This window comes from Gopherus flavomarginatus, chromosome 10 (genome assembly GCF_025201925.1).
Source record: "Gopherus flavomarginatus isolate rGopFla2 chromosome 10, rGopFla2.mat.asm, whole genome shotgun sequence".
Lineage (NCBI taxonomy): Eukaryota > Metazoa > Chordata > Testudines > Testudinidae > Gopherus > Gopherus flavomarginatus.
The window spans coordinates 11,211,677-11,233,098 of NC_066626.1; the positions used below are offsets into that span (position 1 = coordinate 11,211,677).

At 45.1% G+C, this 21,422-nt stretch overlaps 1 protein-coding gene across 5 annotated transcripts in view; it reads right to left on the bottom strand.

Annotated features, from left to right (window-relative positions):
- The window catches only part of POFUT2 (protein O-fucosyltransferase 2), a 114,943-nt gene extending 95,747 nt beyond the window's left edge, over window positions 1–19,196 (bottom strand). For 4 of the 5 annotated variants that reach the window (XR_007768348.1, XM_050916541.1, XM_050916540.1 and 1 more), the window contains exons 1-3: window positions 16,980–19,196; window positions 16,068–16,318; window positions 7,896–8,040 (exon numbers count right to left, since the gene is read on the bottom strand). Coding sequence is in view for 4 of the 5 variants with exons in the window: in XM_050916541.1 (XP_050772498.1) it covers window positions 7,896–8,040; window positions 16,068–16,318; window positions 16,980–17,365 (782 nt within the window). In the remaining variant the exon portion in view is untranslated. Of the gene's footprint in view, window positions 1–7,895; window positions 8,041–16,067; window positions 16,319–16,403; window positions 16,913–16,979 lie in introns of those variants that run through there. The other variant, XM_050916542.1, reaches the window with a different exon arrangement.
- Between the last annotated feature and the right edge of the window lie 2,226 nt (window positions 19,197–21,422).

Here is a 21,422-nt window from a genome sequence, read left to right on the forward strand (position 1 = left end):
GCCCATCAGTTCTGCTTGAATTCTGAGTCAAAGTCTGCTTTTCTGAAGTCCAGAGTCCGTAATCTGCTGCTCTCCTTCTTTTTGTCAGGATCCTGAACTCGACCATCTCATGGTCACTGCCTCCCAGGTTCCCATCCACTTTTGCTTCCCCTACGAATTCTTCCCTGTTTGTGAGTAGCAGGTCAAGAGGAGCATGGCCCCTAGTTGGTTCCTCCAGCACTTGCATCACGAAGTTGTCCTCAACACTCTACAAAAACTTCCTGGATTGTCTGTGTTATTACTCTTCCAGCAGATGTCAGGGTGATCCCACTTCCCACTTACGTCCAGGCTTAGGTCGCCATCTCCCAGCGAACCTAGTTTAAATCCCTCCTCACTAGGTTAGCAAGTCTGCCTGCGAAGATGCTCTTCCCTCTCTTCATTGGGTGGATTCCATCTCTTCCTACCAATCCTTCTTCCTGGAACAACATCCCATGGTCAAAAATCCAAAGAGCTCTCTCCAACACACAAACACACATTTACCTCCACAATTCGATGGGCTCTACCTGGGCCTTTTCCTTCAACAGGGTGGATGGATGAGAACACGACTTGCGCCTCAAACTCCTTTATCCTTCTTCCCAGAGCTACGTAGTCTGCAGTGATCCACTCAAGGTCATTCTGGGCAGTATCACTGGTGCTCAGGTGGAGAGGTAGGAAGGGATAGTGGTCTGGGGACTTGATCAGTCTTGGCAGACACTCCGTCACATCCTGAATTCTAGCACTAGGCAAGCAGCACACTTCGAGTTTCCTGGTATGGATGACAGATGGATGACTCCATCTCCCTTAGGAGTGAGTCCCCAACCACCACCACCCATCTCCTCCTCTTAGGACTGGTGGTCGTGGAACCCCCATCCCTAGGAAAATGCATCCCATGCGTTCCTGCCAATGGGGTCTCTTTCTGATCCCTTCCCTCAGATGACTCTTCCAAACCATTCTCCGACATAGTACCTGTGCAGAGAGCCTGAAAATGGTTACTTGCCTCAATCTGCATTGGGGGTACATGGGTTCTAACCTTTCTTTGTCTGGAGGTCACATGCTGCCAATTTTCTTCCCCATTCTGCACTGCCCTCTCTGATTCTTCAGCATGCTGTGCTTGCAGTACCAAACGCTGACTTCTATCCAGAAAATCTTCATTTTTTCTGATGCAACGCAGGATTGATACTTGGGTCTCCAGTCCTTTAACCTTCTCTTCAAATATGGAAGATCTCTTTCTTGAGTGGTAACAGGTAATTCAGACCCCATCATTTTGTAGGTAGAGTTGGGATTATGTATTCCAATGTGTATTGCTTTGCATTTATCAGCATTTAATTTCATCTGCCCATGAGATGACTTTGTAACTCTTCACATTCTGCTTTGGACTTAACTCAGTTGCATTCCGTCATGTTACTCTGTTCACAGTCTAGACAGATTTCTAAACAATAATCATATGCAGTGGCTCTTTTGTGACTATGGCAGTGGCAGAGGATGGCTCAATGACTAGCACAAGGCCTTTTGTCTGCAAGTTGGCTGACGGGCAGTACTGAGTGGAGCTCTTCCCAATGACCAGTGACTCGGCATCTCTAAAAGCCACCAAGGTAAGAGAGTGGTAGCTAACAGGCGGAAGTTTCCATAATTTATTTTTTTCAAGTTTCAATCTAGGTTTGTAACAAGGAGTTGGGGAAGCACCCAGTTCAGGTCGCAGTCCTAGGTCCCGCCCCCAACACACACAAAGCACTAGAGCAGGGGTCAGCAACCTTTCAGAAGTGGTGTCCCGAGTCTTCTTCATTTATTCATTCTAGTTTAAGGTTTTGTGTGCCGGTAATACATTTTAATGTTTTTTAGAAGGTCTCTCTCTACAAGTCTATATATAATATAACTAAATTAGTGTTGTATTGTAAAATAAACAAGGTTTTCAAAATATTTAAGAAGCTTCATTTAAATTAAATTAAAATGTTGATCTTATGCCGCCGGCCCGCTGCTGGTCTGGGGTTCTGTTCACGTAGGCCGGCAGTGGGCTGAGTGGGGCCTGTGGCTGGGACCCCAGCTGGGAAGGGTCTGGCAGCCAGAACCCCAGATCGGCAGCGGCTGAGCCCACTGCTGCTCAGGGGTTCCATCCGCCAGCTCCTGCCAGCTGGCATCCCGGCTGCCGGACCAGCTCAGCCCGCTGCCAGTCTGGGGTCCCGGCCCTGCCCACATACAGTGGGTACCTATCTTCTCCCTGGTTCTGGCCTATTCTTTTCCTCTCTCTGCACTGAGCTGAGGGTGGGAGTGGACCGAGCACAGGGCTGGGGGTGAAAGGTCTGGCCAGGAGCTAGAATGGGGGAGGGGGCTCAGGGTTAGGGCAGGAGGTTTGGGTGTGGGGGTACTTACCTGGTCAGCTCCCATTTGGTGTGAAGGGTGCAGACGGGAATGTGAGTGAGGGTGCACGAGCTCCCGTTTGGTGCTCAGGGTGGGGGTGGGGATGTGCAGAGTGCATGGGATGTGGGGGTGCAAGAGTCAGGGCAGAGGGCTGGGGCCATGTGAGGGGGGTGCAGGTGTCAGGGTAGGGGGCCTGGGTACATGTGGGACTGCCAGAGTCAGGGATGGGGTCATGGGAGGGGGTGAAGGAGTCAGAGGGCTGGGTGGTACAGGGCTCAGGGCAGGGGCCTGGGGGGTGTGTGGGGCTGCAGGGCTCAGGGCAGAGGGCTGGGTGACTGCTCCCCTCACAGAACCCCCAACGCCAACTATCCCCTCCTGGGACCCCACCCCCTATCTAAGCCTCCCTGCCCCTTGTTCCCTGACTGCCCCCCTAGGACTCTACCCCCTACCTGTCCCCTGACTGCCCCAACCCTTATCCACACCTCCACACCGAGACAGATCCCCTGGACTCCCATGCCTATCTAACCACTCCCCGCCCCCTGCAGGACCCCCAGAACTCTGGACCTATACAACCCCCCCTGCTCTCTGCCTGCCCCAACCCCTCTCCACACTCCTACCCCCTGACAGGCCCCCCTCAGAGCTCCCAACTCATCCAACCCCCCACAGCTCCTTGTCCCCTGATCACCCCCTCCAGAGACACCCCACCCTAACTGCCCCCCAGGATCCTCCTTGCTCCCTGTCCCCTGACTACCCTGACCCCTATCCACCCCTCACCCCCTAACAGACCCCGAGACTCCCATGCCCCATCCACCCCCCTGCTCCCTAACTGCCTCCTCCAGAGACCCCCACCCCAACCACCCCCCCCGGGATCCCACCCCCGATCCAACCCACCCTGCTCTCTGTCCCCTGACTGCCCCCAATCCTTATCTAACCCCACCCCCGGACCCCTTACCATGAGGCTCTCCGCTCATCTGGAGCCCTGCCGCTATGCATGCAGCCCCGCCCCGCCCCTCAGAGCATTGCGCACGAGGTGGCAGGGCTCCAGGGGCCGGCGGCTTGCGGGGTTTGGCCGGCGCTCCGGCCAGCAAGCGCGGACCCCGCAGCTTGCTGCGTCAGCAGGAGTTTTAATGGCCCGCTGGAGTCCCGGCAGGCTCCAGCGTGCCATTAAAAATCGGCTCACGTGCCATGTTTGGCACGCGTGCCATAGGTTGCCAACCCCTGCACTAAAGGCAGTTCTGCTGTCATTGAAAGAGACACCTGCAGATTATTATATACCACACAGAACCAAACGAAAATAGACTCAGATGCTCATCTCTAGGCCGCAGGGCTGGATACCCTCTACTTACATAACAGGCAGAGTATACACAAGAAAACGAGCGTACAGTAAAGGGCCTGATTTCAGATCTGTCCTAGCAGACTTCTTGTGTTTTCTGGGGAAAATGGAGAGGCTTTCCTCCTGACACAGATAAAAGGCTATCTAGGTTAAGTCCCTTTATTAGTAACTAAACAGCTACCTTTCCTAGTAACTAGAATCCCAGAGGGAATAAGGTGTTCTCTCTCAACTCCTGAATCTTAGCTTATCCAGGAGCATCCAGGCTGACGATAAGTGCTGTCATAGTGATGCTTCAGGACTATGAGAACCCTCCAGGAATTTACTTGTTATAAGTAGAAATCAGGTTTAATGATAAAAACAGATCCTTAATCAATGATATCTGAAATATATGTCAGGAAAACAATCCAGGAATTGCACAGCTAGAACTTTTTACAGAATTTGACAGAAACATAGAGATCCCATCTTGCTTGGAGTTTGTAATCAAAAGTACTGTTTGTCATACGCAGAGGTCACAATATATACACCTCTACCTCAATACAACGCTGTCCTCGGAAGCCAAAAAACCGTGTTATAGGTGAAACCGTGTTATATCGAACTTGCTTTAATCTGCCGGAGTGAGCAGCCCCGCCCCCCCCAGAGCACTGCTTTACTGCGTTATATCAGAATTCGTGTTATATCGGGTCACGTTATATCCGGGTAGAGGTGTACTTGATATAATCCAGAGGAATAAATAGGTTCTACTGAAAATATGACAAATAGTGATAGAGCATCGCAATTAACTCATGCGATTAACTCAAAAAAATTAATCATGATTAATCTCACTGTTAAATAATAGAATACCAATTAAAATTTATAAAATTTGTGTATGTTTTTCTAAATTTTCAAATATATTGATTTCTATTACAACACAAAATACAAAGTGTACAGTGCTCACTTTATATTTTTATTATAATTCACCTCATACAAGTACTGTAATGCAATCTCTTTATAGTGAAAGTGCAACTTACGAATGTACATTTTTTGTTACATAACTGCACTCAAAAACAAAACAATGTAAAATTTTAGAGCCTAGAAGTCCACTCAATCCTACTTCTTGTTCAGTCAATCGCTAAGATAAACAAGTTTGTTTACATTTGCTGGAGATACTGCTGCCTGCTTCTTATTTACATCACCTGAAAGAAAGAATGAGAGAACAGGCATGTCTCTTGTTCTGTTTTACCCGCATTCTGCCATATATTTCATGTTGCAGCAGTCTTGGATGATGACCCAGCACATGTTCATTTTAAGAACACTTCACAGCAGATCTGACAAAACGCAAAGAAAGTACCAACATGAGATTTCTAAAAATAGCTACAGCATTCAACTCAAAGTTTAAGAATCTGAAGTGCTGTCCAAAATCTGAGAGAGATGAGGTGTGGAGCATGCTTTCAAAAGTCTTAAAAGAGACACTCTGATGTGGAAACTACAGAACCTGAACCACCAAAAAATAAAATCAACCTCCTACAGGTGGCATCTGACTCAGATGATAAAAAAAGACCTGTCAGTTTGCTCTGCTTTGGATCGTTATTGAGCAGAATCAGTTATCAGCATGGACGCATGTCCTCTGGAATGGTGGTTGAAGCCTGAAGGGACACATGCATCTTCAGCGCATCTGGCACATAAATATCTTGTGACACTGGCTACAACAGTGCCATGCAAACGCCTGATTTCACTTCCAGGTGACAAACTGTAAACAAGAAGCTGGCAAGCATTATCTCCTGCAAATTGTAACCAAACTTATTTGTCTGAGTGATTAGCTGAAGTAGGAATGAGTGGACATGTAGGCTCTAAAGTTTTACATTGTTTTGTTTTTGAATATAGTTATTTTATGTATATAATTCTTCATTTGTAAATTCAACTTTCACGATAAAGAGATTGCACTATAGTACTTGTATTAGATTAATTGAAAAATGCTATTTCTTTTTTTTAGTGCAAATATTTGTAATCATAAATAAATATAAAGTGAGCACTGTACACTTTGTATTCTGTATTGTAATTGAAATCAATATATTTGAAAATGTAGACAACATCTAAAAATATTTAAATAAATGATATTCTATTATTGTTTAATAATAGTGTGATTAAATCAAACTTAATTTTTTATTGCAATTAATATTTTTAATCGCTTGACAGCCCTAATCATAAGCAAAGGTAACTTCTCGTTTGGTGTCCAAATAGCCAGCAAATAATACCCTGTGGAATCAGTTAGCATGGTTCAAAACTAAAATACCACTAATATAAAATATATTCCTAGTCTTTAAAAACTGACTGGCCTCTCACAATGCTTGCATCAATTTATAAAAAGTGCTAGAAATATAATGGGACCCAATACTAGGTGAGATACTAGATCAGAGCTGCATTACTATCATGGTTTCACTGAACTCAGTTATAAAGCCCTTGTATGACCCTGTATAAAAAGAAAGGTGACCATTTATATCACTGTTGCTACCACTGTTATACAATTGCAATAGATCCTGTACAAAGTATGATTTTTAAGGTATCAGTGGAAATGTTACAGTCTGTTAAGTATTGTTATCCTGTTTATATGCATGTATTATCATTGTATATGAAGTTATGAATCATTGCTCTGTGTTTGCATTTCAAACATGTTCTGTTCCTGGGTAACAGCCACAAGACAGATTTACAGCCATGGTTAATGAGTCATTTAAGGAGAATCAATTCTTCCAATGGGCCGCTGCAGAGGACGCCTCAGAGAGCATATGGACAATGGAGGCCCAGTGACTCAGCAAGGCATGTAGAACGTGTGTTCCCTGACTATGTTTGAGACAGTAACTTTCCATATACACAGACTGGGGGATATAACCTGGAGACTGACATCAACTTCTTGCCTCTTTGCTGCTCCACATCTCTAGACCATGATTTCCAACAAAAGAAGAGCTTTGAACAATGGACTGAGGACTCAATATTTGCAATGATCCGGAGAGACTTATTGCAAGCCAGCAGATTTAACATCACTGCTATTATCCTGGTCTACAAACTCTGAAATCAACTGTAATGTATAGGATTCGTTTTAACCTCTTAATAACTCTTTTTTAATATTAATAAACCTTTAGTTTTTTAGATACTATAGGACTGTTGATCCCCTTGAGAACAGAGGAGCTCGTAATGGTTTCTGAACTATCAGGATTTACAAATGGTTAGATGATGTAGGTCCATCCTGAGCACCACGCAGTAAACCAGTTCTGAGTTAACAAAGGCCTAGATAACTATGGTGAGGACCACATTTCAAAGAAAATGAACAGCTTTCTTTCCTAGTATAAGTGACAGAATACACCTGTGACAATTTCTGATAGCTGGATAGCCAGAGGCTGCTGTGAAGCCATTATTCTTCCATTAGTAAAGAACCAAGTAGTTAAATTTCAAAGTGCAAATGAAATTTTATAGTGATTGTGTAGAAAAATCAGACGTTCATCTCACTGCCTATAAGATTTTATTTGGAACAGTTTTCAAAGTTAGTCTGCATTAATCTTTGATTAAGGGCTAGTTTTTGTTTTGAGAAATCCTTCTTTCTAACTTTAAGAGCAGATCACTCGGTGATTTTTCAAGCTTTCCATAATCTTTAGTTCTCAGAATTAATGTCTGGTTTTGCAGAATGCAAATGCTTGTACAAAAAAACAAAAAACAAACCAGAATTAAACAACTGAGCACAGACCTTGCCCCTTGAGATTCTTCTAGAGGGTGTCAAGAGCAATAATGCATTGCTTTCAATCAAGAACTGTGCTAGAAAAATATATTTCCAAAGTGCCTTTTCCAGGGTCAGCCTCACCTGTTCAAAGTATTTTCCCATCGAAAAGCCGGGGAAAGAAAAACCACAATCAACTAATATGGCAGCAATAAGACTGCTGCTGTAGTGATTTTCCTAGGTGTCCTTACAAAACCTGTAGGAAATAAAAATTTTCATCCTGCTACCACTATTGTACTACTTTACGCTGACTCCTACCATCCCTTCCCCTAACCAAAACAACAGCTTCACTGCTCTCTACAAACGTAGCAAAATCAGCCTCAAGCTCCTAGATCCTCATGAGCAAGTTCAACAAACCAACCAGACTGCATGTGGAAGGAAGGCAAATGTCTCATTGACTGAACTAAATGGGAAAATTAAGGAGTCCAATATCCTGTAAAGTATTACCTGTAGTATTCATGTTTGTCTTTTGAGTACATGAGCTGATCAATGCATGGCCTCTCATCTATTTTCTCTTCCCAAGTTCCTTCTTTCCATCCTTCTGCATAGCTCTGTAGGACATATACCTGGTCTATAAAGGGTCCACCTGACTCTGAATAGGAAGCAAAGAAAAGTAACTATCAGCATGTAAGTGTATTTGATTTACGTATATAGCAGCATTGTTTTAGATAAGAAGCTGCCATAATTTCCAACATATTCTATGCAGTTATAGCCAACTTACCAAAAAAAAATGGTAAGGTGATCTACAGAAACCAGAGGAGTCTTGGGATTATTCATTACCCAACTCCATCTAGATGTTGGGTTTTGTGTGTTAGGTATATCCAAACCATAGATTCAGAATGCTGGGCAAAGCAAACATTTTATCAAATAATAAAAATAAATCTTGTATCACCTTTGTATGTCCCCCTTTCCTTTTACACATTATCTTGATTAATCTTTTTTCTGTCATTCAGTGCATTTTCTCTGAACTAATTAGTCTGTTAAAACTGCTTTTTATGAATATTTGAATTTATTTTTCAGAAGAGACTGTATGTGACGGGACTTTACTTGGCTAAGAGGAAGAATATCAACTCTAGAGAATACTTGGCTTCTGTAGGAAGTGCGATGCCTCAAAAAAACCCACCCTCATCAGAGTGAAGGAGACACAACAAAAGAAAAGTCATCAAAACAAGAGAAAGAAAAAACAAAACAAAATAAAAAACCTCCAAGGTGTAAGGCTGGGGTGCCAAGCTCCCTCTAAGCTGGGCAGCCGCGCAGGCAGGGAGAGGCAACTCTCCTCTGGTTCCGGCACCATCTCTGGAGCTGCCGCGGCCGGGGACAGGCACCACTCCCCTGGGGAGGCAGGGCTGCTGCAGTGAGAGAGGGCTGGGATCCTGTCTCCCTGCCGTAGCCCCGGGGCAGCCTGCACCCCAAGTCCCTTGTGACCAGCGTCCCAGGGGAGCCAACTGAGGTCACTCAATTAGGGTGAACTGCAAAGAATGGGGCAGGAAATCCCCAAAGCTGGTGGATATTCCAATATACTTCTACCCTGATTCAACGCCACCCGATATGACATGAATTCGGATATAACGTGGTAAAGCAAAGCTCTGCAGGGGCAGGATTGTGTGCTCCGGTGGATCAAATCAAGTTCGTTATAACGTGGTTTCACCTACAACGCGGTAAAATTTTTTGGCTCCCGAGGACAATGATATATCGAGGTAGAGGTATACTTACATTCACCAAGCCAGCACAAGACAGCTTCTATAATACCTCACTGGTTACCCAGAAGCCAACAACACAGTTCTCTTAAAGCAACCCAGCCTCAGGCCTCCACTCACACACCCAAGTCAAATATGATGAGGATTACTGAAAATCTTATTCATCGTATAAAATAGTTCTACCAATCCCAAAGGATTGGACACATTACCTCCCAGGTTAATGAATATTCTAGATTTTACCCAAATACACACTTACAGCCAATTCTTATTAACTAAACTAAAATTTATTAAAGAAGAAAAGAGAGAGTGTAATGGTTAGAAGATTAGTATACATACAGACATGAGTACAGTTCTTGAGATTCAGATTCATAGCAGAGACAGTGAGCTTTGTAGTTCCAAAGAGTTCTTTTAGAATTTAGTTCATAAGTTAGAGTCCAATGTCCATATTCAGGGTGTTCCAGTTTAGGACTGGGATCTCAATCTTGCAACTCAAACTTCCCCTGATTAAGCTTAAGCAGGTCTGAGATGACAGGATCAGGACCCAATGTTCTTTTACACAGTTTTCTGGCCTTCACATGACAGCTCGGAGTCATTTGGCGAACAACAGGCAATCATGAGGACTTTTAAAGTAGATCCCATTTCCTAAGCATCGCCGGTAATTACCCACCCAGATTAACATAAGTCAATTGTCCATTTTCCATCATTCTCAGGTGATTTGCTATATATTTCAAAGTTCTAGCGTATCTAGCAAGCAATGGCCTTAATTACCACATACATACCATTCTCACATCTCTCTAATGCTTGACTCTGGGTCAATTGGCCTGCAAGCTGCTTAACACTTTCTGGCTATGCATCACATCCTTCATCCGCAGCCCCACACCACAGCTCCCATCCCCCTGAAGCCCAACCCTCTGCTCCAGTCCTGAGCCCCCTCCTGCACCCCAAACCCCTCATCCCTGGCCCCACCTCAGAGCCCCCCCCACTGGAGCCCTCATCCCCACACCCCCTCCCACACTCCAAACCCATTGGTCTCACCCCCACCACACATCACCTCCATATTGGTGCACATAAAATTCATTCGCAAATGGATGTAAAAAATCAGAGGGAACACTGCTGGGGTAGTGTCAAATCTGTAACAAGGTACCAGTGGAGGGTACTAAGCCATGCCTGTAGGAACTGCCTAGGATTTCACGCCTGGAGAAAGGAGCTGACAATGGCAACCCTTTTAAGTTGTTGGAAGGTGGAAACAACAGCTGTGCCTCCTGACAAAAAATGACTTAAGAATTTGAGGCTTTCAGTGAGGGCTTCCTCCAGGAAAGGGGATGACTGAAACTTTCAGGGACAGAGCTCTCTCCTCTTTATCCCTCACTCCCCACTTGTATTTTTCCTGTCTTGTTTTCACTCTTCTTAAAATAAAAGACACAAGCCCAAGATGTGGGCCGCCAGCCCAGTTACAGACGTATATTCATACATGAAACTTAAATATTTCCTCTGCTGAGAGAAAGTGGCTGAAAAATTCTGAGATACTGTTATAGAATTTAATACACAGGTGATGGCACTAAGTACCACTTAACAAAGGAAACTTTATCTTCCAGTTTCCAAGTTCTCAGGTAAAAAGTCTTCTTCCTAATCTACTTTAGCCATACAAGCTTTCACATAAATTGCCCCTTCCCATCAAAATGCAGGAGTGTGGGTGTGGGTAGAAAATATAACTTACACTGACAGTCTCCATACAACCTTGACTATGGAGGGCCAAATTCATCTTAGTTGTAACTGCACTAAGGAAAATGGATTTACTGGCCCCAACGTCTCTTCTGTGCATCCATAATTTTTTTCAAAAACAAGCACAATGGAACTCTCAGAAGAAGACTGGCATGTCCTTCACCTGAGAGATGATCTGCAGAGCACGCTTGTGAGAACTGAGCACGGGCTGGCCATGCTGTTTGCAACAGGGATGCTCCCAAAGGCCAGCTCAGGGAGTTCTCTCAAAAGGGGCCTTATCCAACTCTCCCTGAAGTCCACAAGAATCTCTCCTTTAGCTTCCACAGGCACTGGATGGGCTCTAGCACTGTACTAGGAGTAAGTACAGCTGCTACCAGGTAAACATGTTTATTTTTCCCTACAGCTTTATTATAAAATATGAACATTTTCAGAGTTGGCCTCTTCCATCCCTTTGCTTTTATATTTAATATTTTTCTCTCTCCTTCTCCACCCACTCCCCACAAGCCCTTGTCGTCTCATGCCAGGATCTGGAGTCTGTGTCCTGATCACTCTTTAAATATAAGAAAATTGCCAGCTCTGCCATTTTCATGTCTTTGAAGTCCTAAGGGCTATTACGTTGTACTACAAAGATCAGGGAAATTTGGTATGTTTTAATTAGGAGTGTAAAACAATGAAAGTTTAATCTTTCAGATGTCTTCTGGGCTTTTATAGTTAAAGAGTGGTCTTGTTTTTCCAAACCAATGTGATAAAGTCAGTCTGTAATTGCTTTTACTACAGCATTTAAAAAAAATATTTAGAACTATTCAGGCTTGTGCACTGAGGATGAGGATCATATTTCATACCTGGAATTATATATGTTCATTAACATTGCTTCACGTACTTACAGTAATTAAGTCAAATATTTTTATAAGACACTCAATTTTGCCAGGGCTTGAAGTTTGACCTCCCCTGAAATTGTCATAACTTCATGGAGGGTAGACTGTCAGTAAGACTGAACTCAGGCAAAAGGCAATTCATCAGCACTTGTGGTGGGTTTGTTAATTATACAGACATTTAGAATCCAGAAGGGGACAGACAACTGTCCTCTGTCCTTGCAAAGGCATCAACTAGATCTAACAGGGCATTTTCATATCTACTTCCAATGATTTATTGCTGTACCTTATTTAGCTTTACTAAAAAGGCAGCAGAGTGAGCACAAAACGAGACCCAAAGCCTACGAGTGTCATGACACTGATGGAGCGGACTTGGTATGCTCCTTCTTGCTCAAAACTTTTTCCTCTCAACTGCATAAAGACAGCAACAGTAGGGAAAGACATTTCCAAAGAAGTGACCAAAAATAAATAAATAAATAAATAAAAATCACAAGTAACGAAGGTAAAACACAAAAATTAAAACCAACGAACACTGTGACTTTTACTGAAATCATATTAAAATAACACTTGTGTCTAGAAAATAGCACAAAAATTCAAAGGCAAGTTATGTGGTGGGACTGAGGAGCTATTGTACACTGTATGCCACAGTGGAGAAAGCCACCTGAGAGGTTTTATTCAGGTAATGCCTATATGAAGGAAGAGTCCAATTAACTTCATTATAGCATAAAGTTATTACACTTTTGCCTCATTGTCATCACCTCTAACTACATCTGTCGAGTTCACTTGGACCCTACAACAGTCACCTCACCTGGTGGCTGATCTTTGTTCTTACCCACAACTATTTCACATTTGGGGACAATGTATACCTTTCAGTCAGCGGCACTATTATGGGTACCTGCATGGCCCCACAGTATACCAACATTTTTATGGCTGACTTAGAACAACGCTTCCTCAGCTCTTGTCCCCTAATGCCTCTACTCTACTTGCGCTACACTGATGACGTGTTCATCATCAGGACCCATGGAAAAGAAGCTCTTGAGGAATTCCACCATGATTTCAACAATTTCCATCCCACCATCAACCTCAGCCTCGACCAGTCCACACAAGAAATCCACTTCCTGGACACTATAGTGCTAATAAGTGATGGTCACATAACCACCACCCTATACCGGAAACGTACTGACCGCTATACTTACCTATATGCCTCCAGCTTTCATCCAGACCACATCATACAATCCATTGTCTACAGCCAAACTCTAAGATACAACCGCATTTGCCCCAATCCCTCAGACAGAGACAAATACCTACAAGAGCTCTATCAAGCATTCTTAAAACTACAATACCCACTTGCTGAAGTGAAGAAACAGATTGACAGAGCCAGAAGAGTACCCAGAAGTCATCTACTACATTACAGGCCCAACAAAGAAAGTAACAGAAAGCCACTAGCCATCACCTTTAGCCCCCAACTAAAACCTCTCCAGCGTGTCACCAAGATCTACAACCTATCCCGAAGGACGATCCCTCACTCTCACAGACCTTGGGAGACAGGCCAGTCTATGGAGACCAGACAGCAAATGTGAAAAATTGGGATGGGGATGGGAGGTAATAGGAGCCTATATAAGAAAAAGACCCAAAAATCAGGACTGTCCCTATAAAATCAGGACATCTGGTCACCTTAGGCCAGTCCTCGCTTATAGGCTGCCCCCCCAACCTGAAGCAAATACTCACCAGCAACCATGCACCACACAACAAAAACACTAACCCAGGAACATATCCTTGCAACAAAGCCCACTGCCAACTCCGTCCACGTATCTATTCAAGGGACACCATCATAGGACCTAATCACATCTGCACACCATCAGGGGCTCGTTCACCTGCACATCTACCAATGTGATATATGCCATCATGTGCCAGCAATGCCCCTCTGACATGTACATTGGCCAAACCGGACAGTCTCTACGCAAAAGAATAAATGGACACAAATCAGATGTCAAGAATTATAACATTCAAAAACCAGTCAGAGAACTCTTCAACCTCCCTGGACACTCAATTACAGATCTAAAAGTCGCAATTCTTCAACAAAAAAAATTCAAAAACAGACTCCAATGAGAAACTGAAGAACTGGAATTAATTTGCAAACTGGACACCATGAAATCAGGCTTGAATAAAGACTGGGAGTGGATGGGTCATTACACAAACTAAAAACTATTTCCCCATGCTAATTTTTCCCCCTACTGTTACTCAGACTTTGTCAGCTGTTTGAAATGGGCCATCCTGATTATCACTACAAAAGTTTTTTTTTCTCTTGCTGATAATAGCCCACCTTAATTGATTTGTCTCACTAGAGCTGGTTTGGCAACCGCCATCTTTTCATGTTCTCTGTGTGTGTATAAATTCCTACTGTATTTTCCACTCCATGCATCTGATGAAGTGGGTTTTAGCCCATGAAAGCTTATGCCCAAATAAATCTGTTAGTCTCTAAGGTGCCACAAGTACTCCTCGTTCTTTTCACTCTGGCACAAACTCTCAAGCTTTAACATTTCCGATCACAGTGTCAACCAAAGCACACCTACTGGACTGAAATGAAAATATGCTTATTCCAGTATATCTTAGAAAGCCATCCTTAATAACAATGATGATAGAAATAAAACAAATAAAACTCTACTATGCCACTTGGAAAGACCAAGACCCTTCACCTTCAAGGGTGAAATCCCCCCCCGGAGAATAGAGGATTTGTACAGCAGCATAACACACTGAGGCCTTGGCTACACTTCAGAGTTACAGTGCTGATGGTGGCTTTACAGCGCTGTAACTCACTCCTCGTCCACACTGGCAAGGCACATACAGCGCTGTATCTCCCTGGCTACAGCACTGCATGTACTCCACCTCGACGAGAGGAATAAAGAGAACAGCTGGTGCTGCAGCGCTGGGGTGCCAGTGTAAACAGGGAATAATCTTACTATGCTGTAACTGACCTCCGGAAGCTTCCCATAATGCTTTTAAGTAAAGATTATGCTCTTTGTTTTGTTGTGATGCCTCTGTTTGTTTTGTTGTGATCCGAAGCGGCTTATCAGAAAAACAAACACAGCTACTGTTTGCTGTGAATGAGCTCCCTTTGGAACACCCACAGCTAGTGTTTGCTTGAAGAGAGGGGGCTTGAGGAGAGAAGCAGCACGGCATGCGGGGGGGGGGGGAGGCGTTTCGGGGAGGCTGCTTATCTGGTGCTTTCAGTGAGCGAGAGAGGAGTGGGGGATGGGGTCAGAACTTGCAGCTGCTGACAGAGTGTCCGCTCCAAAAATCCACTCACTCTCTCCCTGTCACACTGCACCCCAGCCCTCCCCTTTGAAATGCACCTTGCAGCCACTTGAATGCTGGGATAGCTGCCCATAATGCACCACTCCCCATGCCACTGCAAATGCTGCCAATGTGGCCACGACAGTGCGCTGGTAGCTGTTGGCGTGGCCACACTGCAGGGCTTTCCCTACTCAGCTGTACAAAGACAGGCTTAACTGCCAGCGCTGTACAGCTGCAAGTGTAGCCATACCCTGAACCTGAGTTGGGAAGAGAGCGTGAATTGCACCAACCCCTCCACACATAACAGGATTACCTGGGATTTAGGCAGATGGAGTCAATTTCATTCAAAGTGAATGAACGCACAAGATATTTTCATGTTTTACAAATAGCTTGGGCAGGCGCACACAGAACCCCTTTGTGCTCCCTTCATCCCGAATCACCTACCTAGCCATTGTTCTGGTCCCCAGTGGAAATTAGAACAGACTCAAGCACATAATGGCCTGTTTTGGCCATATTAGCTTCTCTGTAGTTACACTTTAGAAAGAGAGGAAAATCAGGTTCTGAACATACTGTGCCTGTTGAAAGTCACTTCTGAATGAGGTGACAAGATTGCCAGTTTTCTTCCCTCTAGCCTTCCTTGGCCCTATATTCTATATAACAGAGGTGCTCCTGTTTAATTCAAATTTGCTTCTCATTTCTCAGATTAGTTTCATGGTGATTAGCTTGATACTAAACTGATAGAAGTGCAGTTACATGAACTGTGCTCTTTGGGTTAGAAACAGAACTTTCTTCGCAATGACACTTGGTAACTTGTTAGAAGTAAGTTTTCCTACTGTCAAATATAAGCCCCGGAGAGGAAACTTACACTACTTGCTCAATCATTGAGCAAACACTTCAAAACTCCTCTTCAGAGCAGCACAAAAGTAATACCGTACACACCTTGTTCTACTGCATTCATAAACAGAAATATCTGTGACGGAAACCCCTCAAAGATTTATTAACCCCTCCCAGGTAGTAGAATAAATGTACTTTACCTGCAAGAAACTGCTCATACTCAATAACGGGGATGTTCTGATTGAGGCTTGGAAGATCAAAGAACTCAGACCAAGGGATTCGGACCTGATGGATGTCAGGACTCTGCCAGTGATAAAGCCGTCCCCAAGGAGGCAGGACCAATACCCAAGCTTCACTTTTCAGCAAGGTCTTTATAAGAGAGGCAACACGAATATAGACATCTCTGCGTAGATTGAACCCTTCAGGAGGATTTACATCATACAAAAGATACCTGGAGAGAGTGAGAAATTAGAATCACTTTTGGGAGGCTTCAAGCATTTACAGGGAGAACGTATCTGTTGTTAATCTGGAATCACTTTACTAGGCTCCCCATTTCTCTCTTATGACTCCTTACCTCCAGGGCAAAAGAAAGGGGAGTTTGGGCAATATCTGCAGAAGGCTCGAATACACGGCCTCAGATAGAAACAAAGTCAAAATTTCATCAGCTCGCTTCAGTAAGGGGGCAAGGAATCTGAGGTCATTAACAAACCTGAATCAGAGCTGCGTCGTGACCAAGGCAAGTGCCCAAATATTAAGGAAAATATTCACGGGGGCCTTTGCCTCAAGGCTCGGCGCAGCAGAGAGCCAGGGAGCCGGATTTGCTGCCCCGCTCCCCAGGTGTGCGGGACGGCAGGGTGGGCGACCAGGGAGGTTGCGAGAAGTCGGCTCTCGCCAGCCATGACTGGATCCGGGCTCCTAGCGCTTCTCCCCTTCGCTCAGCCGGCCGTGCTCTCGCCAGAGAAACTGGCTCTTCCCCCCCAGCCTGCCGGCCTCTCACCGCCGCGCCCAGGAAAACGGGCCCCGAACCCTACGTGCGTGGCCTGCTCGCCGGGGCGGGTCCCGCCTGCACAGGCCCCCGGGACGCCCGGCCCGGCGCTTCACACGCTCCTCACCGGCGGCGGCCCGCGGCGGCGGCGGGGAGCGAGGCGGCGCCGTGCCCGGCCTGGAAGGCGCCGGGGGGCGGCTGTGCGGCCCGCGGGGGGCAGAGCGCGGCGGCCAGGCCCAGCAGGAGCAGGAGGCGGCCCGGGCCCCGAGCCGCCATCTCCGGGCAGTGGGAGGCGCCCGTGCGGGCCGGGATGCGGCGCCGGGCTCGCCGGCTCTGAGGGGCGGGCTCGGGCCGGGGCCGGTAACCTGGCCCAGGGCGCGTCACGCCGCCCTTCCCCGGGTAGTTCAGTCCGAGACACGGGGCGGCCTGGCTGGGCCCGGCGGGCTCGAGGCGGGGCTGGCTCGGTTTGTGAGCAGCACTGGGGCGGTGGGTCCGGGTGGGAGGAGGCAGCATAACGTAGCACAGTAATGGCAGCAAGAGTCCAGGGCCTGGGCCCCGCCGCTGCCCTGCAGCTTGCGGCGCTGGGGGGGGGCTGTTCGCGTCACCCCGCAGCCCCGTGTGGACAGAGCTCCCCCGCCTGCGGGAGCACACCCAAAGGTGCTTCCGACCACGTCCCGTCTTCCCACCCCCGGCAGGCTCCTGCCGCCAGCTTGCTAGGGTGACCAGATGTCCTGATTTTATGGGGATAGTCCTGATTCTTGGGTCTTTTTCTTATGTAAACTCCTATTACCCCCTAACGCCTCTCCTGACTTTTCACACTGGCTGTCTGGTCACCCTGTGGCTTGTTAATATTAAAACAGTTCTGCTGGAGGCAAAGGGCAACACCGCAAAGGATCAGCCCCGGAGGGACGCTTCCCCAGGGTTAGAATGGAATCCTTCATATGCAACTTAACCAGTGATTACTGCTGCCCATAGCAAGGCAAGGCTGGAATAATAATCGGGAGCATAGTTTGCTTGCTGTGGCCTACATCATAGGTCTGGAAGGGACTTCCAGAGGTCTACTCCAGTCCCCTGCTCTGTATTATGTGATCTGGGTCGCTGGAGTGGCTATAAGAAGAATGCTTAATCAGGACAAACTACAAAGAATAGGGCAGACAATCCCCAGAAATGGTATATTGTCATAATTAGATTCACCAAGGCAGTAACAAAACAGCTTTTCCAATACTTTACTGGTTACCAAGAAGCCAAAATACCATTCCCTTTAAACAATCCAGCCTTGCCCCCATCCAGACAACCAAGTCTATATAGTGAGGGTTACTTAAAACCTATTTACCATATATAAAGTTCTACCAGCCCCAAGAGATTGGACCTATTACGCACCAGGGCACTAAATATTTCAGATCTAACCCCAATACATGCTTATAGCCAATTATTAACTAAATCTAACATTTATTTTAAAAGAAAGAGTTACTGTAGAAAGAGTTCCAGGGAAGGGAACTCCTGTTATTAGGAGGAGACTGGTAATAGTTATGGGGAATTCAATCATTAGAAACAGATAGCTGGATTTGCGATGACCAGGAGAACTGCATGATGACTTGCCTGCCTGGTGCGAACGTTGTGGATCCCTCAAGACATCTGGATTGACTTATGTGGTCATAGTACATGTAGGTACCAATGACATAGGGAAGGACAGGAGAGAGGTCCTGGAGGCCAAATTTGGGCTGCTAGGTAAGAGACTGAAGTCCAGGAGCTCCATGGTAGCATTCTCTGTCCACGCGCAGGGCTAGACAGACAGGCAGAACTGCAGGGTCTCACTGTGTGGATGAGATGGTGTAGGGAGGAGGGGTTTGGATTTAGATTTATTAGAAACTGGGGAAACGTAGGAAAGGAGGAGCCTATACAGGAAGGATGGGCTCCACCTAAACCAAAATGGAACCAGATTGCTGGCATTTAAAATTAAAAAGGTTTTAGAGCAGTTTTTAAACTCAGGGGTGGGGGAAAGCCAATAGGTGAAGAGGAGCATGTGATTTGGACAGAGACATCCCTTGGGGAGGATCTGTTAATGGAGATTCTCTGTGTCCCTGTAAGGAGGAGAGGATGGAAGATGATAAAATATGGGTATGATCATAGAATATCAGGGTTGGAAGGGACTGCAGGAGATCTATTCCAATCTCCTGCTCAAAGCAGGACTAATGCCCAGGCAGATCTTTGCCCTGGATCCCTAAATGGCCCCCTCAAGGATTGAATTTACAACCCTGGGTTTAGCAGGGCAATGCTCAAACCACTGAGCTATCCCTCCCTCATTTGAGAAACAGTCAGATGAGAGAGTCCCATTCAATTATAGCATGTATATATAGCATTTAGGAAGGAACAATCAGTTTCACACATACAGAATGGGAAGAGACTGTCTAGGAAGGAGTATGGCAGAAAGAGATCTAGGGGTCATAGTAGACCACAAGCTTAATATGAGTCAACAGTGTGATACTGTTGCAAAAAAAGCAAACGTGATTCTGGGATGCATTAACAGGTGTGTTGTAAACAAGACACGAGAAGTCATTCTTCCGCTTTACTCTGCGCTGGTCAGGCCTCAGCTGGAGTATTGTATCCAGTTCTGGGCACCGCATTTCAAGAAAGATGTGGAGAAATTGGAGAGGGTCCAGAGAAGAGCAACAAGAATGATTAAAGGTCTTGAGAACATGACCTATGAAGGAAGGCTGAAGGAATTGGGTTTGTTTAGTTTGGAAAAGAGAAGACTGAGAGGGGACATGATAGCAGTTTTCAGGTATCTAAAAGGGTGTCATCAGGAGGAGGGAGAAAACTTGTTCACCTTAGCCTCCAATGATAGAACAAGAAGCAATGGGCTTAAACTGCAGCAAGGGAGATTTAGGTTGGACATTAGGAAAAAGTTTCTAACTGTCAGGGTAGTTAAACACTGGAATAGATTGCCTAGGGAAGTTGTGGAATCTCCATCTCTGGAGATATTTAAGAGTAGGTTAGATAAATGTCTATTAGGGATGGTGTAGGCAATATTTGGTCCTGCCATGAGGGCAGGGGACTGGACTCGATGACCTCTCGAGGTCCCTTCCAGTCCTAGAGTCTATGAATCTATGTAATGGCAGACAACAATAAAGTGACAATATAAGTGCTTATGTACAAATGCTAGAAGTTTTAATAATATTGCTGAACTAGAGTGCCTCATATTAAATGAGGATATTGATATAATCAGCATCACAGAAACTTGGTGGAATGAGGATAATCAATGGGACAAAGTAATACCTGGGTACAAAGGTCAGAAGGACAGAACAGGTCATGCACTGTATGTGAAAGAAAGCATAGAATCAAATGAAGTAAAAATCCTTAAATAAACCAAATTGTACCATAGAATCTCTATGGATAGTAATTCCATGCCCGAACAGTAATATAGCAGTAGAGGTATACTACCGAGCCTGTGACCAGGATGGTGATAGTGACTGTGAAAGGCTCAGGGAGATTAGAGAGGCTATAAAAATATAAAATTCAATAATGGGGGATTTCAACTTCCCCATATTGACTGGATACATGTCACCTCAGGACGGGATGCAGAGATATAGTTTCTTGACACCTTAAATGACTGCTTCTTGGAGCAGCTAGTCCTGGAACCCACCAGAGGAGAGGCAATTCTTGATTTAGTCCTAAGCAGAGCACAGGATCTGGTCCAAGAGGTGAATATAGCTGGACCACTAGGTAATAGTGACTATAATTATAATTACATTTAACATCTCTCTGGTAGGGAAAACTCCACAGCAGCCCAACACTGTAGCATTTAATTTCAGAAAGAGGGACTACACAAAAATAAGGCAGTTAATTAAACAGAAATTAAAAGATACAGTGCCAAATCCTTGGAAGCTGCATGGAAACTTTTAAAAGACCAAAATAGAGGCTCAACTTAAATGTATACCCCAAATTAACAAACATTATAAGAGAACAAAAAAAGTGGCTAAACAACAAAGTAAAAAAGCAGACAGAGGCAAAAAGGCATCCTTTAAAAAGAAGTTAAATCCTAAAGAGGAAAACAGAAAGGAGCATAAACTCTGATAAATGAAGTGTAAAAATATAGTTAGGAAGGCAAAAAACATTTTGAAGAAACGCTAGGCAAAGACTCAAAAAGTAATAGCAAAAATAATAATAATTTTTTTTAAGTCCATCAGAAGCAGGAAGCCTACTAAACAACCAGTGGGGCCACTGGATGATCGAGATGCTAAAGGAGCGATAAGGCCATTGCAGGAAAAACTAAATGAATTCTTTGCATCGGTCTTCATGGCTGAGGATGTGAGGAAGATTCCCAAACCTGAGCCATTCCTTTTAGGTGACAGATCTGAGGAACTGTCCCAGATTGAGCTGTCATTGGAGGAGGTTTTGGAACAGATTGGTAAATTAAGCAGTAATAAGTCACCAGGATCAGATGGTATTCACCCATGAGTTCTGGGTTAAATCAGCTTCTGTACCAAAGGACTGGAGGATAGCTAATGTGATGCCAATTTTTAAAAAGGGCTCCAGGGGTGATCTCAGCAGTTACAGGCCAGTAAGCCCT